The sequence below is a fragment of the Diabrotica undecimpunctata genome, chromosome 7 (assembly GCF_040954645.1).
Source record: "Diabrotica undecimpunctata isolate CICGRU chromosome 7, icDiaUnde3, whole genome shotgun sequence".
Lineage (NCBI taxonomy): Eukaryota > Metazoa > Arthropoda > Insecta > Coleoptera > Chrysomelidae > Diabrotica > Diabrotica undecimpunctata.
In genome coordinates, this window is record NC_092809.1 from 34,697,618 (window position 1) to 34,725,417 (window position 27,800).

Below are 27,800 nucleotides of genomic sequence, written 5' to 3' on the forward strand. Positions count from 1 at the left end.
ATATACAGTAGTGGTGTACCAATATACAATATACAATAGGGTGCTCTATTAAAAAAAAACGAAGTTATAAGCAACTTCCGGTATAACTGTATGATAAAAATATTTAAAACAGTTCACTTTTCAAAACCTCTACATTCCAATTTTGATGATTCAGTTACCTTAATTTCTCTAGATATTTCTAATTGGCCTTTGTATGCCGTTCTCTGTCAGTGTTTACTTGTTGCTGATCAGTTAGTTCAACTTTGTCTTTTTTTAGAATGGCTGACGTCAATCAATTGTATTCAGACCCCTTATTTTTTTATTTGAAATGTCTGACATAAATAAAAATGCAAAAATGAACAAATGAATCATTTTAATAATCTGACCACAAAAAAGTTTTATAATTTTATATGTTATTATGAATCAGCAATCAAATATACTAAAATACAAAATTACTCTTTCAACTAAATCTCTATTAAACATCGTTATCAGTTTAAATATAATAAACTATATAGACACCATAACATATATCAAATTTTGGGACCAACAGCAACATTAACAAACCTGAAATGGCCACTAAAACATCCGAAAAAATTTTGATTCCAACATATGAACCTATAATAAAGGTTTATTTGAAAAGATGGCTGATACTATTGATGTACATTGTGACCGGTATTCTAAGTACCTTCCATTGGGTCGAATATTCAATAATTAGTAATATTGTCACAAAGTACTATCATATTAGTACCAGTCAGTCTAATTGGACCTCGACCGTTTTTGCTTTCGTATGGCCGTTTGTTATGTTACCGACGTGTTACATTATTGACAAAATGGTAAGTTACTCATTTTTTAAATCCTCATTATTATGTAAACCTTTATTTTCAAAATTATAGCAAACTAATTTTTTTCATTCATTCATTCCTTGACATTCCTTTGTTGCTTTTCTTTTTATCGTATCTTAAATAAATTTTATTGCAAGTTTGATTTATTCCCTAATATGATTATTTCCTTTACGTCAATGATGATAGCGTAACCGTTTTCTGGTATTTCATTTTTTTTTTCTTGATATCATTTTCGACAACAAGCTCCAACAGCTTAACTTCCTTTATTAATTCTTTTTTCTATGTCTGTATCTTCAAATATCAGATATATTTAGCATATCTTTAGTCTAGCGCTCATTTCAATATGCTTTGATTTTGTTTGGTTTAGCTGAAGGCGTAACTTTCTTTGGTCATCTATCTTCATTCATTCGCTTCACGTATGTTTTCACGTATATTTCAGTTCTGTCTACATTGGAATATACAGTATTTGTCCTCCTTCTAATATCTTCATTTATGATATGATCTTTTTTGGATACACCACACGCTCTCCTTAGAAAATCCATTTCTACCACTTCTATTCTTTTTCTACCTTTTTTCGTGATCTGCCAAACTTCTGCCCCATAAGTCATAATAGGCTCTACCAAGGTTCGATAGATTGTCAATTTCGTTTCTTGTCTAATATCTTTAGACCATAGTAGAGAGTTTAGAATGTTTACCGCTTTTTTTCCCTGCTGCGTTCTGTTTTCGATGTCTCTTTTGGTAGTGCCTTCTTTAGATATTATAGATCCGAGATATTTTATATTCATTGCATGTTTTTGTGTTTCTAATTTCTAACTCCGGATCTTCTTTATCATCTCCCATTTTAAGATACTCTGTCTTTGACATATTCATATTGAGGCCCCATTTTTCATATTCTTTCTTTAGTTTTCTAAACATGTAGTCCATGTCTTCCTCATCATTCGCTAAGACTACCTGATCAGTTTTACTGGCGTTTTACTGTTTTTTAGTTTATTATTTAAACTACTTTTTCATAACTCGGATTTTTAATGTGCTGCTCCGCCGTAAAATATATTATCTCGTTTTAATCATTTCCATTGTCTGCATTTAGGTTTTCCTCAAAGTATTCTTTCCATCACATTATAATGTTTTGTTTCTCTGTTAGTAGTTCTCTGTCCTTGTCTTTGCATATCGTTAATTTTGGTCTAAATAACTGTGTGCTTTCTTTGATTCTTTTATAGAATTTTCTTCTCTCGTATCTGTTACGTTCCAGGATTTCTTGTGATTGTTTTTTCAAAGCCTCTCATTTTTTTTTGCATATTCTAGTCGCTTATATTCTCTTTTCGTTATAAATTTCTCTGCTATTTTTTGTGTTTCTTTTAAGTTGGTTAAGCATAGCTTGCCTTTTTTCCTCTACTGCAGTTTTGCATTTATCATCATACCATTCCGCATTTCTTTGCCTTTTGGCTTTTCCGACAGTTTCCTCTGTAGATTCCATTATTATTGTTTTTAATTTTCTTCATTCTTCCTCTGCAGTATCTTCCTCTCTGATTCCGTTGAGTTTTATTTAGAGAGTATTTTGATATTCTTGTGTCTTTGTTGAACTTTTGAATACTTCAACATTCCATTTTTTAATTTGGCTATTTTTCCCTTTTGCCACTGTCGCGATTTTCTGCCGCCCCGCGATACGTTTTGACATTAGTTATATCTGTTGCCCATCTTTTTAAGATGAGGATGTGGTCAATTTGATTGGCTTTATTGGTTCCTGGTATTTTCCATGTTCCTTTATGGATATATTTACTCTGGAAGTTCCGACAACTAAATAATTATTTTTTGTTGCAAATTGTGCAACCCTAAGTCCATTTTAACTGGTTTCATTATGTAAATTATGTTTCCCAAATATGTTTACGAAAGTTTCTTGTTTCCCTAGCGTAGCAATAAAGTCGCCCAATGTTATAACAGCATCGTGTCTTTAGATTTTATCACATACTTCCTGAAGTTCTCCATAGAATCTTTCAACCTCGTCTTCATCAACCTCTTTCGTCGGTGCATATACATTAACCATTGTCACGTTATGCAGTTAACCTTCTTGTGGTGTCAATTCTGTCTGATATTGGTGTAAATGCAATCATGGCTTTTCGAAGTCTTTTTGTTACTATAAACCCTACTCCTCTTTCACCTTGTCTCATTTCATTTCCGGAGTAATATAGTGAGAACTTATATTTACGAATTTCTCCTTGTTCTTCCATCATTTTGTGCAGTGTCAATATTTCAACCCCGTATGTTTCAATTTCTTCTGCAAGGGGTTCGCACATTCCAGGTTCCAAATTGTAAATCCATAATCATGTCTATTTTTCTTTCTTGAGTTCGTCGTTGTGAGATCTGTCCGTTTGTTTCATTAGTATTTGTAACAATTGAGTTTTACATTGAAGGGTTGTTAGCCCTTCGCTCAACCCCCTATTCATCGGAGGACCAAGGTCTTCGTCAGCCCTGACCCCAACTTCCACTGGGAAGTAATGTTAAGTAGAAGTAATATAATATTTTTAAATGTGTTGTATTTTAGGTACTAAGGAATTAGGAAGTGACCAAATGTTTTTAAAATTATTTAAAACTTTAAGTACATTTTATATAATGGTTTTAATCCCTGTGTACCATTTCTCGAAATTTGAGTATTGTATCTTAGTTAAAATCGCTTAATTCCAATTAGTAGTAAATAATTTAAAATATGGCGCAGTCGATGATCAATCGACCGGAGTAAAGTTACAAATTGGGAAAAACCAGTGGTCAATGTATAACAGATGGGCGGTATTCTATAAAGGTGGTTAAATTCCCAGATTTCGCTTTAATACATAAATATTATGTTAAAAACACAAAAGTATGCTTCTTTTTATGTATGTAAGCGCATAATATCCGAACATATCCGAACTCTGATCATACTACTAAAAAATTTTAAAAAGGTTTAAAAAAATTGATTTTTCTAATAATTAAATTTTTTTTTATTATTCCAGGGTTTAAGAGTTGCGACCCTCATAGGAGCCTTCCTAACCCTGTTAGGAGCTGCAGTCAAAATATTTTCCATAGGAGAAAACCTATTTTGGGTTGTTATGATTGGACAGACTACAGTGGCTGTTTCACAGATATTCATCTTGACTTTGCCGTCCAAGCTAGCAGTTACGTGGTTTAAACCACAGGAAGTAAGTTACTAAGTCGTTCATCACCATCGATACTCCTTTATACACTATTATATATTATGTGTCTCCCATGATATTGTGTTTACTTTATAAATTTTGTAGTTCATTTCTCATTCTTCGTTCGTATTTTAACTTGATACCATTGCAATACCCGAAACAGAAGTTGTTAATCTAGAATTGTACACTTACATAAATTATTTTTAAATGCAGGTATCGACAGCTTGTTCTCTAGGACTTTTTGGCTTAACGTTTGGCAGTGCTTTAGGATTTGTAATCCCACCGATGATAGTTCAAGACAGTGATAATTTGGCCGAGATTGGTAATAACTTAAAAATCATCTGTTGGGGATTAACATTGGCTATGGCACCAGTTACACTAGCTATGTTCTTTTGTAAGTATTTTAGACCAGTTTTGTATTTATTTAAAATAAAGAGTAATACATTATTTATTACTCGGACTATAATATTATTTTTGTTTTTACAGAACCATTGATATAGGCAATATAACTGTTTTTAATCAATAAATTTATAACCAATAAGTATTTATAACTCAACTTAAAAGAACAAGAAAAATATATATTTCGAACTATCTAAGGGTTCTCCCTTAAACTAAAGGGTATCTATGTTTCAAAACTCTAAAATTTTTTTTTAAGAAAAAGTAAAGCTTAAGAATATGAGTAGAAAAATAAGACCTATTGATTTTCCTTTAAGATTATGAGAAGTGGAAAAGATCTTTTAGCTCGAAATTTTTTCGTGCACTAAAAGGAACTTGTGTACTAATTTTCAAAACTTTAAAACTTAGCCTAAAGTTAATAGAACTAAGAGAAACGTATGTACCAAGTTTCAAGGCTATTAGGACTTTTTCTTTAACAAAGAGATAACGTATAAGGGTATCACAACAAGGAGATTGTATTGTCTCTAAACTTATATAAAAATATGTGTCATTATCTTACAACTGAAAAATAGGACAACAATGATCGTATAGGCCTATCTGTTCATATTTCCAGAGGTATTTAGCCATTTCCATGAGCAGTTAGAACAATGCGGGTTAAAGAAAGTTAGAAAGATAAGTTAAGGACCTGACCTCACCTAAGGCCTTTGAATAAGAGCAAGTCAGTATTAAAACGTTAATAGATAAGTGAACAGAATACAACAAGCGTATCTTTCTTGTATTCGTAGGCGAAAAGGTATATGAAACTAGGGATCATCATTAAATGCTTTGAGCATTTCATGACTATACCTTCTTAAAATACTTTAGTTAACTAGTACCCTTAAACATTTTAACTACTTCGATATAGTTGTCTACTAACAATGTTTTACTTTTTCTACTGACGTACATCATGTTTTTATTTCGTCGATTTTTAGTAATTTTTGCGTACTTTTGACGATATCTTTATATCCTAGATACTATAAATTTGTTTATTAATTTCTTCTCGTTTATTATTTTATTTGACGTCAATGTTTAACTAAAATTATCTAATGCCTTCCATATATTTTATATTATTATCAGGTTTATTGTTATATGGCAGCATTTCTATTATTCCCTTTGGTAAACAGATCTTGTTGAAGTAAATACCAAATATTTATATAATATTTAGTGTATAAGTTTTTCGTGCCTCAAATATTTTTTGCGTAGGTTAAGGATTATATAAACCAACTCTACTCTGGTTTGTACTAGATTGTATTAAATTCTCTATATACATTTTATATTTGTAGACTATCTTCATCTTGGGGTTTCGTTACGTTAATATTGAACGTTATTATTCTAATCGAGAATAGGTAGATGTGTTAAAAGTATTAAGTGCGTTTAATGATAATGCCAATGCCGCAGATGCTAAAACTATACGATGTGATGCACAAATAATAATGAAGAAATAATTTAAATCTCAGAATAAATAAGAAGATATGCTGACATATGCTCAATGTTAAAACCGTTCTGGATCAAAGAACCAGTTTTCGAGTTCATTGAGAGGTCTCAGAACATCGACACAAATACATTTTTAAAAAGATACAATATCTATTTATGCCTCAAAAAGTTTAATTTTAACATAAGGGGGATAGGAAGCTTCGGATCGATTTTTAAAAATTGTCGTTGAATAACGTAAATAATGATCCACATTTTATAAAAAATACTTACATAAATACTTATAGCTTGCATTTATGGGGAGATCAAATAATAACAAGATAATGAAGCAATCTATGAGCAAAGGAATACGGGTTATACAAAAAAGAACCAAAAAAAAAACAAAGAATAACTAGTATGATAAAGAGTATGTATCAAAGAAGAAAAATGCAGACAAAAAAAAAATGGAAAAACGACAAAACGTACTACAAGAAATAGAAGAAGAATTACAGAGAAAATAAATATGTTTTTTCTACCAAGAAGTTAAAAACACTGACAAAAGATATCAGAAATTTAATACATACATAAAAAAGAAAATCCAATACTAAAAAGTAAAAAAGGAAGAAGTTATGGCTGTATGGGACAGACGTGTTACTGAGAATTATTAAACGGGCAAAATTCATAGGTTAACAAAATCCCCCTATCGAAGAAGACGACATGATAGTAGAAGTAAACGGAAAAAATCAAAATAACTGCAGAAATGCTAAAAAATAGTGGCGAAGAACTTCAAAAACGAGGTTATAAAGCAAGGAGATATGGAAAGAGGAAAATATGAATGCCTAAAGACTGGACCTAGGCTTTATGTTCTATATATCAAAAGCGGTATATATTGTTTTGTGAAAACTACAGAAGTATCGATCTGTTAGATACCTGTTAAGATACTGTTTAAGATCCTAAGAGACAGAGAGATAGAGAGAGAAAGATATATACTAAATAACTTGAGCAGAAAATGATCTAGGCAAAAAATAAACTGCTAGAGATACTAGATTAGTTACATGCAGTGGCGAAGGATAGTATCTGACAGTTCAGAATGGAAGAGCGTTGTTAAGCAGGCCAAGACCCACAAATGGTTATAGCGCCATTAGAAGAAGAACAAGAAGAAGAAAAAGAAGAAGAAGAAGAAAAAGAAGAAGAAGAAGAAAAAGAAGAAGATGATGATCAGTTAGAGGAAAGTATAAAAAGAAAGTTAAAAGTCTTTAAAAGAAAATACCTAAGGAAGATATTGGACCTATCAACGAAAACGGAGTATGGAGATCCAGGTGTAACCATGAATGAACTGTACCAACTGTTCAGAGAGTCTCCGACCTCAGAATTTATTAAATTTTAGAGACTTCGATGGGCTGGTCATGTATTGAGAATGCAGGATGAAAGACTGCCGAAAAGAGCCCTATATAGTAAAATGCAGGATGGAATTTCAAAAGTAAGGCCACATAAAAAGCGGGAGGATAAAGTTGCAGTGGACGGGCAAAATTTGCTAGACGTGAGAAGCTGGAAAAAAAAAGGCGCAGGCCCGGCAAAATTGAAGGCATAGTTTGAAGGAGGTCAACGCTCGATTTGGGCTGTAGTGCCATTAAGAGAAAAAGAGATCAGTTACGGATCAGATTTTTACACTAAAAGAAATTCAGACCACCTTCTATCAGCATATAATTGTTTATAGATTTTAAGCAGGTGTATGATTGAATCAAAATGAATAAAATGTATGAAACACTCAGCTACGTGGGTATACTTACGAAACTAATTAAGTTAATAAGAATGACACTGAATAATATACGAAATCATGTAGTATGTAGAGGACTCGCATTATGAATTTGAAGTAAACGGAGGTCTCATGCAAGAAGACATTTTATCCACACGGTACTTTTTAATTTTTTGCTGGATAGCATTATTAGAGAAAGCAGAGTAAAAATGAGTACATCCACCTACACCAAACATCCATGCTTGATTTTTGCTGACTATTTCACAATACTAACAAAAATAAGAAAGTAATTAAAAGATGTTATAAAATGAATAGAGAATTAGGCAAGATATTTTGATCTAAAAATAAATCATCCAGGATAAGTCAAAGTACATGGTACTACAAAATTAAAAGCAACAAGATTAGCTTACTTTTACATCTAACGAAGCAAGATAATCTAAATTCTAGGGTAGACCATTTTATTTATCTGTGGGATAATAATAAATGACATGAAGAATTAGAGCTCAATTAGAGCTCTAAAATGGAAAGTCTAACATCACTAATGTAAGCCAAATATGTATCGCGAATAACAAAGATAATAATTAATAAGCCGGTTATGAGAACCACAGTGACATTATGGTAGTCAAGTATGAATAATAAAAACACCAGAGGTAGAAGAAAAAGTTTTCTTCTGACAGGTGGGAAGGAAAAATGCATACAGCTACACACACATCAGCTTTTGAAATACTCTTTTGACTTTTTGTCAAGCTTTCGGACTTGTTTTATTCCTTTTTCAAGACTCTGTAATATAGATAAAAAAATATGTAAACGTTTACAAAATATCACAATTTGTCAGTGCCACTTACTAGTCGTTGAGATTATTTAAAATAAACTTTGACACTCAACATTAACAACAGAAATATAAAATATAATAATGGACAATACATCCTAAGAATTTTGGTCTGGATAGTAAAACTTTTTTTTTTTTTATTTTTTTGGGAGGTGGAATCTTCTAAAAGACCGTCTGGGATCGGGTGTCAGCCCTTTACCCAGGTGTGTCGGATTCAATCTCTTACGCTTCACCGACCGCGTGACGAGACCGCCTACCGACTAAACCACCCCCTCTTTCTCCGACCGACGGGCCCGGAACCGCTCTTAGCGAGCATATCTGGCCCGTCAGCCTTACTCTTAACTTCCCTCTGGCACTTTTCGCATGCATTACCTGGATTTGACGGCCTCCCGGTCTCTCTCACCAGCACAAGGCTCGGGCGAGACTGGTCGGTGAAGCTACCGTCCCGCTCAATCCTCATTCTGGCGAGACAGCCTGGTTGCCACCCCTTCCACATTGAAACTAACGAGTAGAGCCAGTTGGCGATTAACAGTAACACCATTCATTCGTACTTTCATCAATTCAGTTCCGCATTCATACCCTCATTCACTAAATTTCGGGGTATCGGGACATCCGACGGGATTGGATGTAAAAAGTCTTTTCCCGTCCCATGTCCCGCGGCCCCGACAATGAAATAAAATAAATAAATTAATAAATAAAAATAGATAAAAAAAAAATAAGTTAAAAGTAATGTAGATAAAATAAAAATAAAAACAACAGCTAAAGTTGGTATAGATAAGATATAGTAAAAACGAAAGTAACCTGAATAAATAAAATGCAATAAAATAAGTAAATAAATAACACACATTTTTAAAACAGTACATAACTATAGCGGTCAATCCATCTGCAGCCGCCTCTCTTTCTCTTCCTTGTGCTTTATGGTTTTTGTAACAAAGGCAATGATCAGTTCGAAATCGTGCTTGCTGTCGATGGCTTTATCGATCAGCTCGTGAGGCTCGCCTAGTGGAGATCCCAGGCTCAGCTGCAGTTCGTTTCGCCCCGTGTGGTATTCAGGGCAGTCGAAAACAACATGCTGCGCATCGTCCACCACTCCACACTCAGGACATAGATCGTCTCTGGACCTACCGATTCTGTGGGTGTATTTCCGAAACGATCCGTGCCCCGTCAGAAACTGCGTGAAGTAGTAGTTGACGCGCCGATGCCGACACCCGTACCACCTCACTACATCCGGGACCAGGGACCTCGTCCAGGCCGCCTTTTCGACTTCGGTTGCCCATTCCCTCTGCCACATCTCCAAGCTTCTGGCTCTTTCTTGTGGCCCTGAACCAACCGCCCCGCTGCCCCTCTGATACATTCGAGCTCTTTCCCTGGCCAGGATGTGCACGGGTACAGAACCAGCCACTACCTGTAAGGCAATGGTAGATACAGTTCTGTACGCGCTGCACACCCTGATCAGAGGTTTCCTTTGAGCCCTAAAGAGCATGTCCTTATATTTCTTCATCTGGAGAACCTCGTGCCACACGGGGGCCCCGTATAAGATGATCGATAATATTGATTGTAACATAACTGATCTCTTCTGAGATCCGGGCCCCCCTATGTTTGGCAATAATTCATTCAATGCTGAGGTCCTCCCTTCCGCCTTTCGACATGCTTCTTGTATGTGCTGCCCAAAGGTAAGTCGGTCGTCGAAAGTAATACCGAGATACTTGACTGTCCTTTGGGGTCTTATTTCGGAGCCTTGATATTTGAAAACCAAGTCATCCCTTTTCCTTGGTCCTCTCAGAATTATTATCTCTGTTTTGTCTACTGCTAATTTTAAGTCGTTCTTCTCGATCCACGCCGCGGTCGTGTTTATTGCTTTATTTACCTTTTCTGTTATGCCCCAATTCTTATCATCCTCAACCAATAGGGCTAGATCGTCTGCGTATGCTATCGCTTTGACTCCTTGTCTCTGCTTGTGAATTTCTAGTACCCCATTGTATAACATGTTCCAGAGTAAGGGTCCCAGGACTGACCCCTGGGGTACTCCCGCGGTCATTTGTTTCTTTTTCTTCTTGGATATGCATACGGATCGTTCCGAAAGGTAGTCCTTTATTATATTGGACATATATTCCGGAGCCCCGCTTTCGACTACTCGGTCTACTATGAGGCCCCAGTTTGCTGAATTAAAAGCATTTTTTATGTCCAACAGAACAAGAACCACCCATCTTTTCTTGCTTGATTTGGCCGCGTTTCTTATCCAGGTCGCGGCGTCGATTGTCGATCTGCCTTTCCTAAATCCGTACTGTTGGTTGGATAAGACTCTCTCATCTTCCAACATGCCTTCCAACCTCTTCTTGATAAGTCTCTCGTAGAACTTACCAAGGCAGTCCAGAAGGCATATTGGCCGATAAGAGGTCGGTGAATCAGGGGGTTTCCCGGGCTTTAGGAGTAGAACCAAGTTAGCCTCCTTCAAGTCCTTGGGAAACTCTTGTTTCTGCAGTAGATCATTAAATATTCTTCTGATCAAACCTGGTTTCTCAGTTGCTATTATCTTTATTGCCTCTGGTGGCAGCCCGTCAGGGCCGGGAGCTTTCCCTGTCTTCGTATCCTGACCAGCGGTTTTCACCTCTTCTTCTGTGAACTCCTCTATCATGGTTGGGAAAACCTTGGTCAAATCTGGCATGTCCTTGGTGGGAAAGAGGAGTTCAGCTGATCTCATCCGCTGGTCTTCGTCGAGTCTATATGGGGCCATTATCTTTAAGGTCTTCATTGTGATTTTGTATGCATCACCCTATATATCCTCGTCGAGTGCTTTTATCAGGGTCTGCCACTTTTCTTTTTTCTCTTTTTTTATTGTATTATTTAATCTTTTCTTCAAATCCTTGTATGTATCTTTAAGCTCGAGGTTGCCCTGGCTTCTCGTATAATTCCTTCGAGCTCTGAGGCATCTCTCCCGTAGATCTTCTATCTCATCTGTCCACCAATAGGGGGATTTTTTTCCATGTTTCTTCTTCTCGGTAGCCAATTTTGCCGCATTTTGTAGAGCTGTTCGAAGTTGGCCGAGGTCAGAAATCTCATCTTCATTTATTTTTCTGACCTCCGATAGGTACTTGTTTTTGTTGAAATATGATTTTGCTGTACCTATCGACCGCTTTACCCCCCCTTTAACCTTTACCTCAAATTGTATATATCGGTGGTAGGTGAAGAGCTGATCGTCGAGTACATCCCACCCGCACACCTTCCTGGATAGCCCTTCGCTCGCGAATGTGATGTCAATGTGTGATTGGCTGGCCCCCCGTACGAAGGTTGGCTTATTGTTGTTCAGCACTTGGAGGCCAGCCTGGGCTATCCATTAATTCCAGAGTTCCCCCTTTTTGTCGTTTATGGGGGAACCCCATTGTCTGGACTTCGCATTTATGTCCCCGGCGATCAGTATTTTTTTTTCGTTTATAGCGGCACCCATTATTTCATTAACGATTGTTTCGTATCTCATCATAGGGATGTTTGGAGATACATAGCATGCCAGGAGGCTGAAATCCCTCAACCTAATGAGTAAATGATTTCCTCCCCTGACAATGCTCTGCACTCCGACATCCCTATTTTTAATGAGCACCGCTACATTTTTCCCCTCGTCTTGTATCCACCCACCGCCTGTCGTTATCTTTTTGTTAGGTTCGGGTACGATGAGCAGATCTATATTTAGCTTGCAGGCTTTTGCGTAGATGAGGTCGTGCGCTCTCATTATGGTTCAGTTCCCTGAGGTTCAGTTCCCTGGTACCCCCGAAAAATCGATTCTACGCACCAAAAAATCTGAAAAATTGTCAAGGTACCGAACGGACATAAAATTTTAATATTGCTTTTTTTGCTGCTCTCAACAATATGTCGTCGTTTTCGGAGTGGACTTTATTTATCTGTCATTTTTTGTTGTTATTAGAGAACATCTAGTCATTCAAGGTTTATTGCATTGGTAGGTCATACCTAACATTTTTAAATATTTCGCCATAATTTTCGAAATATTGCTTCTTTGGGTTCTGCAACCAGGAATACTCCTATAAAGACTTATATAAGACTATGTTAAATAATGGTGAGAGTACCTATTATCTTATAGCCGACAGTAGTTGAGCAGTTGTTAGTGTGTTGATTTTTAGAGAGATCACTTAAGAAAAGTTATAATATTGTCATAAAAGGTAAGATTTTTAGTGAAATACCTATAGATTGTTGAACATCCGTTATTATAAGCGCTATTTTGATTTATTGCAGGTAAATATGGACAAGACAATGGAAAACTTGTTACTAAAATGTTATGAAGAGATAGACAGCGATGTGGAACCACTAGATTCTGATAAGGACTTAAGTGATTTTCTTTCTGAACACAGTATCCACAATACAGATTCTAAGCAGTCCACACAAGTTCTACCCAGTGATCCTGAAGATGCCATGGAAGAAAGCGGCCAAGATGATGGTTATCCAAGTTTTTATGGCAAAGATAAAACACCATGGTTAAAACATAAGAAACACACTCCCAAAGGTAAGACCAAAGCTTCTAATATTGTTACGAACTTAACTGGGGTAAAAGCAAAGGCAAGAGGCGCCAAAACCATATTAGAATGCTGGAAATTGTTTGTCTTAGATGCTATGATCAATAATATTGTAAAATATATAAATAAAAAACTGGATATGATGAGAGTGTTTTATACTCGCCCTAGGGATTGTCCTGCTGTTGACTACGAGGAAATGCAAGCATTTATCGGACTTTTGTTCCTTGCTGGGCTAAAGAGATCGCAACATTTAAATACTGATGAACTCTGGAAATTAGATGACACAGCTCCAGATATTTTTGCAACTACTATGTCCAAGAAAAGATTTCACCAAATAATTCAAGCTGTAAGATTTGACGAGGCCACTAAGAGGCAAAAAAATTCGGTAGTTGACAAACTTGGAACCATATAGCCAATAATCCAGCTAAATATGGAATCAAAATTTATGCCTTGGTGGACGCTAGAATATATTTTTCACATAAAATCTCGAAATTCACCCCGGCAAACACTCTGAAGGACCATACCAACTACCAAACGGTGCATCTAGTGAAGTAAAAAGACTTATACGAACCATAAGTGGAACTTATCGAAATGTAACTACGGATAATTACTTTTCCTCTGTACCCTTAGCCAACTCTTTATCGAACGATCATTGCTTGACAACGATAGGTACTTTGCGTAAAAACAAACAACAAATTCCCCCTGAGTTGACAAACGTAAAAGGAAGATCTTTATGTAGTAGCATGTTTGCATATGGTGACGATGGAAACAAGTGTATACTTGTATCATATGTGATAAATAAGAATGTACCACTACTTTCAACACTACACAGCGATGGTTTCATTGATGAAAACACCAAAGAGCATACCATGAAGCCAGAGATTATTACTGATTACAACCTCACAAAAGGCGGAGTGGATGTTGTTTACTGTTTTTTGCAACCTACTAAAAATTTCAACTATAAACAGCCAAATAATTTACAACAATAACACTAATATTGTAACATCTTGAAGAAGCTACATTGAGGAGCTTGGCAAGCAACTTTTAATGTCCCATCTTCAACGACGTTCCAATATCCCAAATCTGCCTTTTCAGTTGAGACTCAGGATCCCAAATATAACCGGAGAAAAGCCATCAGTTTCTCAAGGAGCAACTCCAACTATAAAACCAAGATGTTCTTTTTGCCATGTAAGGAAGAACAGGTTTACCCAACATTATAAAGAGCACACTGGTTTAACAAATTTTACTTGCCACCACTGCCTAGAAGAGGAAGAAATCTAATTTTATGCGTAATGCGTACATTTTTTTTTGGAATAAATCCCCTTATTTGTTTTGTTCTAGGGTAATGTGTATATTTTTTTAGTTTACCTAGTAGTTTTTTTGTAGTTTTGTTTTAAAAAAATATAAGTTTATCGTTTTTTGTGAGTTAATAGCCAATAAACTTAACCAATAAGTACTAATGACTCATTTATTTGACCTATACCCATATATGTTAGATAAAATCTAACGCGCGAGTGATGGCGTAATTTTTTGAGGTGCGAGTGATGGAGGGTTAAGATGATTACAGTTTGTAGTTCACAAACCTTAATGTCTGACATACTTAGGGTCATCTTGCTGTTTTATATAAAGAGCTCAATAATTAGTAATTAAGATCCATCTCTTATTTAATATTTCGGAACCTGTTTTAAAATTAATTAATACAATAAAGACTCGAAACTTGGAATAATTTGGCCATGTGATAAGATTACCAATTACAACCTTTTAACATTATAATTACAAATTACAAATTACAAAAGTACAGGCCGGGAAAGAACATCCTGTCTGCAAAACCTTTGGAGCTAGTATTAATAGGCGTGTGTTGTTCCATTCAGAGTTACCACAAATAAAATTATAATTAAAACAAAAAGAATTAATCAGTTAAACATTTAAACAATTTATTTCTAATCATAGAATAACTTAAAATACATTTCAGATTTCATAATATTAATTAATGTTTTATTGTAGATTTTGCAGCGGAACCTCCATTTCCTCCAAGCCAAGCTATGTTGGAAGAACGACAGAACAGACAAACAGTTACGTTTTTGTCGTTTATGAAATCAATAAAAAGTCTACTTCAAGACAAATCTTTCCTGTTACATAATTTGTGCTATGCTTGTAATGTAGGCATTTATTGTTCGATTGGTACTTTACTAAACCAATTAATTTTAAATTATTTTCCGGTAAGTTAATGTTATTTTATATGCCGGCCTATACTGGTTTGCTTGTCGTTCTATTTGCATCGTCGGTCCATGTATCTTTTTGGCATCTTGCTCAAATAGTTAGATATATGTTAGGCCGATGCACTTGCGTAGGTTTTGCATCCAAGAATTTTTTCTTTTATCCAGACCCGTCCAACTTTTCACTTTTCTCTGGAGATTGATTTGCTGGAGGCGGTATTTACCGTGTGTCATAACATGATGGCCGAAGTATTCTAGTTTTCTTTTTTTTATTATCAACGCAATTTCCTGTTATTTTAACCATTCCTTCCAGTACTCCCTTTTTCGTTATATGGTCAGTTCAGAGTATTCTGAGAATTTTTCTATATATTTAAATTTTGAAGGCCGAGAGATTTTTAAGGGTAGTGAAATATCCCTGCTGGTAAATATATTGTTACACTTCTTGAAAATAACTTTATTTAACACATAGGGATTTTTTCTATATGCAATAAATCTCACGGAACTGTCGTAACAATATTCTTGATCTTATAAAAACTTGAACTTGCTTCTTCAATCTTTCGTTGTCAAATTCCATTTATTGAACATTCTCTACAGAATATGTAAAAACATCCCACTTGAAATGTTTTTTGACAAGTCTTTATTTATTCTTATTTTTGCTGATTAGTTCCAATATAGGTTTGTTATGATTCTAATCTATATTTCGAATCTATACCTGCATCTTTGATGAGTTTTATTATTTTTTCGTGCAACTGACAATAGTAACTGTTATCACAAACAAGTTTGGCGCGATGTTTTCTACGTGCATGACAATATTGGTTGTATATATCTTATTTATTATAATAATTTAGCGTGTCTTTGCCTACAAAGAACTGTACCTATGAATTTCGTAGTTTCTTTTTTATAATGTACTATAAACATGGTACAATATACAAATAAAGAGGTATAACAAAATATTTTAGGGAGAACAAGAAGAAGCTGGCCGAATGGGACTTGTAATGATCCTAACAGGAATGGTTGGGTCCATTGCAACGGGTATCGTCTTGGACAAAACCCACAAATACAAGTAAGTTCACTGCGAGAAAGATTTTTTTATTGTAAACAATCATAACTATTTTTAGGGAAACCGGATTTATTATTTTTGTGTTAACTGCTCTTTCCCTGGCAGGATTAACGCTGTCGTTGGAGATGAAATCTAAATGGATGGTTTATGTAGCGATTGGTATATTTGGGTGAGTAGCGATTAAAATAAAAAACGGGTGTGGCAGTCCAGTGGGACTGCCGGTAGAAGTTACAAATTTATTTGGGAGTCAATCTGCACAATCATTACATATGTAATGCTATAGGTAAGACATAGCAGAAAGAGAAACAGAATTAATAACAACTTACTAACAATTAATAAACAACATTTGACCTGTAATAGAAGTATAGTAAATGAAGGATTGAATCAATATTTTGATGAAAATGTACATTTTTATTTTCATATATGTATGAAAGCAGTTAAATGCAAAAATTTTTTTACACATACTCTGCAGAAAAATTCATTGTTTATTTTGTTATTAATATAAAAATACAATACAATACACTCCAACATAATTCAATATAATAATATAATACAAATTAAAATGCAATATTCATAAGTATTTAAAAATGACAATAATATACATAACTTTTCTACTTACGCATATGTTTAATTTACCATGTAATAATATTAATAAAAAAGTCCTCCCCGACTGGGAATCGAACCCCGGTCTCCCGCGTGACAGGCGGGGATACTGACTACTATACTACCGAGGACATGACACAAACGTATTTCAAAATTGACAGTTCTGGGTCATACAGTGATTTATTGAGATTATTATTTTGAAATACAAAAGACTAATATAATTATGAACATTTAATACATAATACAAAACATATCACATAAATAATAATATTAATAAATATTTTATTATATATTTAATATTATATATATATATATATATATATATATATATATATATATATATATATATATATATATAATTCACAGATTCACTCCCATACAAATTTCCAACGTGGAGCGCGCGTATAGAAGTATAACTTCAAAAAGGACCTGTTGATCCTCGTATCCTGTTGTATCAACAGGTCCTCGAAGACACTTTGTCTCAGGACCAAGTAACCGATGTAGAGCCATACGTTGCCATGTTACCAATTCCAACGGTAACTTAGACATCTTAATTTTTAATAGTATATAATGTAACATATTTGTAAATTTATATCATTTAAAGGGTTTTTACCCATATATTTTAGTGGCTCATAGCATGTGCACTTTGTTACACTGATGATGGAATTTACATTCCGAAAACGTTCTGTATTTGTGATATAGCCCGTTTGGGTATTTTATTTATACCTTTTACGGGAACTCTTTAGGATAGGCGTAAAAGGGTTATTGGTTTTTCGTAGATGCGGAACCTTTTACTGAGTTGGAACTCGGCGAGGCTGTTGGACGGATGCAGGTTTTCCTGAGATTGCTAAACAAACTGCTTGAACAACAGAAGTTTCAGCAAAGGTAGAGGTAAAGAGCGGTGCGGTTTCGGCCAATTTGTCTTCTTAGTTCGATAGCTAAATTCGAACAGCTTGTAAAAGACCGCCTTTAGCGAGAGCTAGAAGAAAAGCATGCGCTGAGCGACCGCCAATATATTTTTAGGGCCACAAGGTCCACTATAGATGCGCTCAAAGAAGTAACCTCTTTAGTTACGCAGGATACAAGAGATGTGTGGCTCTCATTTTGCTTGACGTCAAGGCTGAGAGAATTGGGTGTTAGTGAGTACCTGGTCAATGTAATTGACAGATACTTTACTTACAGGTCCATAAGAGAAAAAAATACCAACATCAGTTTGTCGCAGGGTGTTCCACAAGGTTCAGTAATAGGTCCCATCCTGTGGAATATCTTGTACAATGGGGTGTTGAGATTACAGATGCCAGGGGGATGCACTCTTGTAGCTTATGCAGATGATCTTGCACTGGTTGTGAAAGCGAGTCAGAAAATGGACATGGCTAATGCGGCTAACACAGCCCTGCATCGCATTAGTAAGTGGATCAGAGAGAACGATCTACAGCTAGTGACTCAAAAAACTGATGTGTTAGTTCTCAAAGTGAGCCGGGAAATATCCTCCCTTTGCTTTATAGTGGAAGGTGTGGAGGTTGCACTGGTTAAATCGATTAAGTATCTGTGAGTCTGGTTGTCGGAAGGAGTAAGGTTCGGAGTACGCATCCAAAAGACGGTAGAGAAGGCGAACCGAAATCTGAAGGTGTTGATACGGCTGATGCCAAACATTGAAGGCCCAGGTAGCACCAAAAGAAAGGTGCTAAATGAAGTTTTACAGTCGGTGGTAACCTACGCTGCCCCCGTGTGGTGTAGCGTACTAAACACTGCGAAATAAGCTAAGCTAATGGAGACTTCGCAAAGGCGAATGCTCCTCGGGGTATCTAGCGCATATAAGACAGTTTCAAATGAGGCTCTATATGTCATTGGAGCGGTGATATCGATCGTTTTGTTGTGCAAAGAGCGAGCGAGGGTGTATGCGAGGAGGATGGATGTAAATATAGATTAGAATGAGAGAAAAAGAACGATAGTAGAGTGGCAGAGAGAATGAGCGAATGATAGCGGAAAGGCAAGGTAGACGAAGAAGCTTATTCCCGATCGGACGTCGTGGTGGAAATGTAAGTTCAGGAAACTAGACTACTTCCTATCGCAGTTTCTTACCGGACATGATAGTTTTGGCACCTTCACAAATAGAATAGGCAAATCTACCTCGGCAGACTGTACTGTATGTGGAGTACCGGACGCTCCCGCCTACATTTTTAACTGCCAGAGATGGGCAAATTAGAGGGGAGATTTCGAGAGGAGAATAGGTTTCGGGCTGGATGAAAAAAACATTGTAAACATAATGTTGAGAGTAGAGAAAGAATGGAGAGAAGTACACTGTCCGATTTCTGGGGCGATGAAGAAAAAGGAGCAGAAGGACAGAGAAGGAAATTGAGCCACGTATCTGAAATTTATGGTTAATATTATTTATTAGTTTATGGCCTAACGTCTGAAACATTTTCTGATTTACGGTAACAGGTATGGTCATTTATAAATTTTTAGTTTTTTATTTTAGATGTTCATTGAGGGGCAAGACCACCTCTCTGGAACGGTGGTTAAGTTTTTAGCCGGAACACGGTTAATCCGGTACTACCCTGGGGTCTACTGGCCTAGTATTCTACTTGGCCGAAAGGTGCCAGGGTGTCTGGTTCCGTGACGTAGATGTCAAAAAAGATTAGTTTTTAATCCATTTGTATAAACATTTTTGGGGCACACTGTATAAATTGACAAGAAATATTAATTGTTTCAGGTTCTTCTTAAATGGTTATTTGCCGGCAGGAATCGAATTCGCCATAGAAATGACGTTTCCATCACCAGAGAGTACAGTAACCGGGATACTCCTGACGACATCACAAATCTTGGCTTTTATTCTTACCATTGTTTTTAGCATCGTCTTGGAAAACTGTGGTGCCTTAATTTGTATTATAACGATGATTGCTGTAATGTGTACTGGTTGTATTCTAACTCTATTTACCCCCAATAAACTGAAGAGACAACAAGCGTTCATGAAGGATAGAAACAATATAGTTTCTTTTATTCCTCTAAAACAATAACACTGTTATTGAGTATTGTTCTCTTTTCTTATAATAGGCAAGTGTCATCCACCCCTAAAATTACTCGACTATCACTACGGTCTTCTCATGTCTGAATTAAATTTTGAAAGTTCTTCCAGTGCCGTTAGAAGGTTTTTCTTCAAACTTGGAGGAAAATTGTCAAAAAATAGTTAAAAGAAAAAAAAATTCTGCTTCTTTCTGATATTCAAGGAGAACTAATTTTTAGATCACTGAACGCTCTGCTTAAATTCCTTGCAGAACTTCTTGTGATTGATCCTGTGCGCACGCGAGTAAGCGAAGTATGATTCGCTATTTTAATTTCTACGTTTCTCTGGTATTTAAATTTTTTGGGTGTTTTTCAATTCCCTCCTGTTTTTAATGTTAGTTAACACGAAATGTTAACACATAACGATGCTTATAGTTTTCGTAAGTACGTAGATGAAATTACCTTTTGTGATGATACTTATCGAGAAAAATTATAGTTTACACCGGTACATTAGTGTAAATTATATTTTTCGCAGTCATCTACTGAAATATAGTTCTTTTCGCTACAAATATATTGATAGTTATGGTCTTCGCGGACACATAAATACAATTAATTTCGTCGACACTTTTCAAAGAGTTATTATTTTCGCCGAAGAGTTGTTATTATCTTTGGAGACACCGGTGATTGATTTGATTAATTTCTGTATATCAAATTTATTTAATTTTTTCTGTTTATCGTGATTGCACAGCGGCGGTTGCAATGGTTGGATTGGAGACCCCCAATCTAAAGAATATACTGTTAAAATTTGAAAAATAAATACAAAAAATTGCCTAGATACAGCGTGTTTAACTTTTTCGTTCACGAATTAATTTTTTTAAGCTAAACATCTGAAATATGCAACATAGCGAGAATGATTTTTTTTGCAAATTTTTGATATTAGTTGTACATTTTCAAAATGCCCAGTTTGGCCACTACAACATGCCATCATTTGAGCACATCTTGAGCCAATGTAGCAAAAATATTAGATAATTTTTTTAAAATACTGACAAAAAACAAAAATCTACTTACAAAACAATTTTTTTCCGTACTTGTACATAGATGAACATTGCATTTGTCGCATGTCATTCGTGATTTGCCGTTACAACCAAGCAATTTACATCTGGATGCATTAGGTTTATCATCGTGTATGGGCCAATGATGAAATTCATCTAGTGGTACTTCTTTGACAGGGCGCGTTTCAACCACGGTACACTTGTGGCTCTTCGGAGTTGATGGTCCCGGCTGTCGTTCCCGAACCGTATGCGGACGGCCACTTTTTCTTGTAGGCGTTTTCATGCTTTTCAACAAAACTTATGAAACATATGCTCTGAAAATAAATGTAGAAGATCTAGAATCTTTTTCTTCTCAACCTCTAAAGCCTTTTTTTTATACACTAGCCAAGTGTTTGGCACATGATAACTTATTTGCATGGGCAAACATTTTTAGCATCCGTTTCCTTGTTCTAATAGAAATATTCTGTACAGCGTTATAAGGTAGTCTAAGTTATCTACGTCTCACATGTATGTATTGTAGATTTTGATAACCTCAGGTCGTTGTACTTGCATATATTCTTTGTGGATTTTGTTCCACCGCGCTCATTCATGTTTTTTGCCAATGCCCATATAGTTAAATGCAATTGTAACGAGTTTATTGTCAAACCATTTTGTCATAATGACCTCTCCATCACCAATAATTAATTCTTGGCATGATCCGCTACCTTTCTTCTTCATTTCGCTATCTGACAAAAATGGTAGCTGTACCAGAAGCTTAAATGTACCTTTCTCTTACAGATTTGTAATACATTATAATTACCAAAGTAGTTGTAACAGTACAGCTGAAAATTAGGTGCGGTTATTATTTTTGATAGAGCCGTAACCACAGAAACACCCAACCTAAATATACGTGATTCTGTTGCATCCAATTCAGTAGTTACTCTTTGATAGATTATAAAATCATCATAATATAATGTTCAGTGCTTCCGCATAACACAAAGATTTTAATAGCCCAAGGTCTCGGTTTATTTTTAAGGGTTGCATTTCTAAAGGCAAAGAAAGGCACTTTGTTCTTACACAATTACTTAGTGGCCTCACTTTCCACAGTCTGACGTTATCAGTAGGATTGTGTTCATGTAAACATGTCACAAAAAGTAAATTTTATATTCTCGCCTGTCAATCTGTTGACAGGCATACTATCAGCAATTATACGAATTTGTGGTTTAGATTTCCAGTTTCATTTAATTCTAGGAAAATGCAAGTTTCCCATCAAAATATACATGCCAACAAATTTTTCATTTCCTCAGCCGAAGCAAAAGAAAAACTATTGTCTTTTATAGGACAATAATTTTTCACTCTCATAAAGACCATTAGTAAAATATTGGTGAAAAAAATAATGACTTTTAAACTCAAAGACGTTAGAAATAGCTTCCTCGTGAAAATGTATATCTGGGGTTAAGTATGTCATGTTCTTTCTCCAATTAGATCCACTAGATCGTTATTTTCCATAAAGTCATTTATTCTCTTCATTTCACTTTGTTTTGAAAATCTAGGGTGCGCTTCTTCTTCAACTACTTCCTCTTCATAAACAAGCTCTATTATTTCTGATGCTTCAGCTTTCTGCTCTTTAACATAATCTTGCAATTCCAGTTCTGTAAGCTGCTCCTCAACATTATTCCGTTCATTTGCTTATACTTCCCAACCGCTGTCTTCTGCTTTGTCACTCATGTATTCAATATCAGATAGCTCTTTTGCGATCCACCGCAAGAGCTCCTCGTCGGTTAAAGGCCTTCTTGAACTCAATTTTTAGTCCTATTCTAAAATATTTAAATTTTTTACACTACGCAATAAAAAATGGGGTTATATTTACCTAAAAATTAATTTTTCTGTTGACTCACGTCTTCAAACGAGTACACGCTTTTCAGAAAATCCGGTAGGTGGCTAATTTAAAGCAAAACCGCTATTAACAATTTAGGTTCTACCAAATTATACTATTTATCAATAGCATGCGACACATTTAATACCAATTGTTCACATTTATAACGAAAGAAACTCAAATGAATTGGTGCTCTATACACTAGTCATAAGTAACTATAGAAATCTATATTTCTATAATTAAATGTTTTGTTCAAAAGCCGTTAGATGGCAGCACAAGCACCCTTTGGATGGAATAGAATGTCCATAATCGGAGACAATGTGTTACAAGGGTAAAAACACATAAAGTTCATACAAAAAAATATTAAATATGTTGTTCTCAATTGAGTACACGGTGAACGAAATGTTTAACATGAAAAAACATTAAAAGCTTTTTTCATATTTCTGATTCAGCGACATCAGAAATACAAAGGAAACTTTTTGTATTTTTTAGTCAAATTTTGTAACGATGAGATAATATTTCATATTTTTAAGCGATTTTTGAGGTGTTCCACTTGCCTATTCTTTAGTTTTTATATTAGTCTTAAATTGCTGATATTTGTAAATCTTTGTTGCTCTTATAATTTGTTATTTTTCGCAAATTATCAGTAACTCTTGCAACGTATATTCTGTTTCTGTAACCTTTGTGTATTTATTCCATTAGTTTTTAATGTGCAATGTGCAATTCTTTAGACAATATTCTTCGTACTATTTTTTCTAGTTTTTGTATATTTTCATTTTTCTTCTGTGCTGTCATCCGTTTCTCTTTCAGTCTCTTTCGTTTATACTTATTATTGCTGTGGTCTACCACCGAGTATGAGAATTTGTCATAAATACATAATATGAATTTTGGTTAAGTATATAAATATAAAATTTTCTTGAAGTTTTTTTAAACTGCTTCGTTATTCTAACAATCGTATTTTTAACTGAGTGTCTTTGGCTTAAATCGATTCTTCGTTGTTCTTAGTTCGTTTTTTACCTCTTAGTTGGTCGACATCTGTTTTTTAATATGATCTCCAATTCTCCTGATTCATTTGCTATTCAAAACAATTCAATCATTATCTAATCAAATAAGTAATAACTACGAATTTAAATTCTGTTTGATACTAATAAAACGATGTATCTTGCAGATAGTAAGCTTATTTACATTATTATTAGTTTGTAAATAATGTAATCAGTATCTTCAGTATTTTTTATTGGCTTTATACAGCATTTTGTGATATGTTTTGTACCATTATCCTATGGAATTATGGTGACAACAATAAAATTATTGTAAACAATATAAATGTTATATCATTAATAAAAAATATTTAATGTATAACGCAATATAGAAGTTTTTTTTGTAACAGTTATTTATCCTACAACACATTTAAGTATCATTTACCCATTTACGACTAGTTTGATACCCAGCAACAGTGAAGACTCTGAAAAAAATTTCGTGGCGGGTTAATATATTGTTACGTTCTCCTGTGGGTTCAGAGATTACGTAAAAAACAACGTGGTTTAACTAACTTTATTTAACTCTAAAACTCAATTATAAATATCACAATTAACTAAATATATCAATAATTATCCCTTGGAAGAATTCAAATTGATGCATAGAATCACCAATACTAATAGTAGAGCCCGCCCATCCTGGCTTATATAATGAGAAAGAACAGTTCTCGAAAGCAGATGGCTTGGACGACGGTCCAAAAGTCGGGAGAATCCGAAATTCTCGAAGGTTATCTTTGTATCGGAGTTCGGCGATGGAAAAGCTTCTGGAATTTCTTTAACGCACAGGGCCGCAGTGAGGGGTATGTGACGTACAACAATATTTACTACTATTATAAGGAATCTTTAATTAAGCACTTCCTATCTTTAAATTAACATAAAAAAGTGTGTATAAGATATCATTCAAATTTTTTATTCTTTTAAAAGACCTCTCGATGTCAGTATGAATGGAGTATAACATCTTTAACATATTCGCCGCGGTATGGTTTATGTTGGCTGTGAAGGATATTGTAGTTTGTGGATTATTCGCACAGAACTGCAACGTGGTAGCAAAATAAGTTGGTAATCATTTTTTGCACATGCCCATGCATGCTCTGGTTTTTTCTCCGACCGAGCGTTATCATATCTCAACCTTAAATTATACAACATGGGATGTCAATGCTATTAACAAGATAAAAAGTAAGAGCAAAGGTCAATTAAAATTAAGATGTGCACATTTTTTATACTATATAGAAAGTGAATAATTCAAGCCTTCGCTTCAACATGCTCACATGGCAACAAATAAGTACGCATGCCCTACGAAGACCTTGCACGGGAAGTAGATAATTGAAAGCTCACTATGTAATAAAAACGGGTAATTTGAATGCGAAAATGAAAGTAAAAAAGACGACAAAGAATGATCAATGTATTGCAACTTGCAACCAAATAGATAGAAGTAACGAAAGAGACATAGAAATGTTGTAGTTTTCAATGGAAAATAACCTTTGAACAATGAATAACCTTAAAAGAAAAGTTCTTTGAAAAATATATTTGGACCTATTGACGAAAACGGAGTATGGAGATCTAAGTACAACCATGAACTCTAACAACTGTTCATAGAGGTGCCGATCTCAGAATTTGTTAAACTTCAAAGACTTCGATGTGCTGCTCATGCAGTGAGAATGGGAGACAAAAGTAAGCCAAAAAGAGCCGTAGATAGTAAAATGCAGGCGCAAGGCCAATAGAAAGGACATGAAAAGGCGGGAGGATGAAGTCGCGGATGCGCAAAATTTGCTAGACGTGAGCACTTGGAGATAATAGGCGCGAAACCGGCAGATAGAGAGAAAATGGAGCAGCAGGAGAGCAGAAATGAGCAACTCCAGACATGTTATCCAATTACATGTTATCCAATAAATGCTAGAAAATGCTAGTAACTGCTTTTAGAAACACTGTAGAAAGATTTTATAATAAACAAACTGAAAATCTAATCAAATAAGTCAACGTAAAGAAGAGTTTATCGGTTCTTGGACAATGGGTGTTCCTAGTATTGATTTATCCTGCATATATTTTCACACAGGTATACTAAAAAAACTGTGGTAAAAATCAAATTGATTCAGTGAGCCATATAGTGGTGGATGTTAGAATTAATGCTAAGAGTTAGGATAAGAGCTTAGATAAGTGCTACGTGACATTTCCAAATATCATAATAAGAGTCAGAATAGGGATTACAGATTATATTCTTCTTCTTGGTGTGCCTATTGTAACTAATGTTAGCGATCATCATCGACACTGCAGCAACATGAAAAGCTACACACATGTTTGTGTTGAACTAGGTTCTGAGGTTCCTTAACCAGGATATTGTCCTTCTTCTTGGATCTCGCTTTCCAAATATTTTTCCGTGCTGAATGGCTTGTAGGAGGGTATATCTGGATTCATTTCGCATAATGTGTTTGAAGTATTGTAACTTTCGAGATTTGATGGTGGTCAGTACTTCTCGGTTCTTCTTCATTCTTCTGAGGACATCCTTATCTATGACTTGGTGACCCAGTATAGTTACATCTCAAATACTTCTAATCTTCTGCATATATATATTCGTTCAAAGTCCACGATTCAACACGTAATGGTGGAAAGGGTTGATGATGATGCTGGGAATATGTAATGTGCTTTTTGGGCTTAGTTTGTAAATGACGTTAAATTAAAAATACTTTTTAATTCACTATATAATATATTCACTATATATTTACGAATGGTAAACAAACCTAATCACCAACAATAACAAATTATCGACTAACGGGCATTATATCGAACGCAATAATACAACGATTATCATATCTTGGTACTCGCTTATTTATATGTAGTTATACATAACAAGCCGTGCTTTTTGGCAATGTTTTTGAATATATTTTCGTTTGGAGGTTTAAACTCACTGCTGGTTCAATTAAGGTTATTGATATTTACGAATTAGGAACTATAAATTAGTCTTATTATATTATATTGTAAGTCTTGTAGTTAATATTTTAGTATAGTTGAACTCACTAAAAACACAATAAAACAGTATAAACAAGACGTAGCATCGCTGCGTTCGTACTTTTATACCAAGAGAGGGGTTGTGGCTCTTGAAAAGGTCCCTCATCCAGTTGAAGGTAGATCTAGATTTTCTGGTGCGCACTCTTATCTCCTCGTTGTTAGTCCATTCTTCATTTATTGTAGTGCCAAAGTAGTTGTAGTCCTTCATTCTTTTTACTGGGGTTGACGTAGAGTTGACCTTTTGTTATCTTTTTCTTGCTTATTCTTACAAGCTTTGTCTTCTTTACGTTTATATTGAGTCCATATTGTTGACTGTGGTACGTAATTTTGTTCATAAGGACTTGTTGGTCTTCTAGGTTGTCTGCAATTACAATGGTGTCTGCATATCTGATGTTTATAATAAAAAATCGAATAGAAGAAGAATACCAAGATATGGAAGCCGAAGAACAGGCTGGTTTTCGTGCAGGTCGATCTACAATAGACCATGTCTTCTCTATTACTCAAATAATTGAAAAGAAAGTTGCTCGTGGCCAAGAAGTCCACCTGACGTTCGTAGACCTTAGGAAAGCATATGATAGTGTCCCGCTTGATAAATTATGGGAGGCCCTAGGGAAAACAAATATAAATATAGAATTGATTGAAGCGGTAAAAACGTTGTACTACCAACAAATAACAAGAACTAAAACACGAAATCTGATAACACCAAGATTCAAAGTAACTAAAGGACTAAGACAAGGATGCTGTATATCCCCAAAATGATTCAAAATATACCTCGAAGCAGCACTCAACAAATGGAAGAAAAAATGTACGAATATGGGCATACCACTAATGGACTCAACTTTGTACACTCTATGCTTTGCGGATGACCAGGTCATCATCGCACAGGACCCTGAAGACCTTAGTTACATGATGCGAAAACTATTAGAAGAGCTTACAGAGTGGGGTTTGGAAGTGAATATGGAAAAAACTGAGTACATGAGTATCGGAGGAGATCAAAATAACCTTCTCGTAGAGGAAAATCAAGAGATCAAACTATGTG

General features: G+C 35.1%; 1 protein-coding gene across 1 annotated transcript; it reads left to right on the forward strand.

Annotated features, from left to right (window-relative positions):
• The first annotated feature begins 507 nt into the window (after window positions 1–507).
• LOC140445176 (choline/ethanolamine transporter flvcr2a-like) lies at window positions 508–23,649 on the forward strand. The gene is made up of 7 exons (XM_072537050.1): window positions 508–812; window positions 3,806–3,991; window positions 4,199–4,379; window positions 14,940–15,154; window positions 16,111–16,214; window positions 16,270–16,380; window positions 19,528–23,649. The coding sequence occupies exons 1-7, from the start codon at window positions 549–551 to the stop codon at window positions 19,829–19,831; spliced, it is 1,365 nt and encodes a 454-aa protein (XP_072393151.1). The 5' UTR covers window positions 508–548; the 3' UTR covers window positions 19,832–23,649.
• Window positions 23,650–27,800: the final 4,151 nt, after the last annotated feature.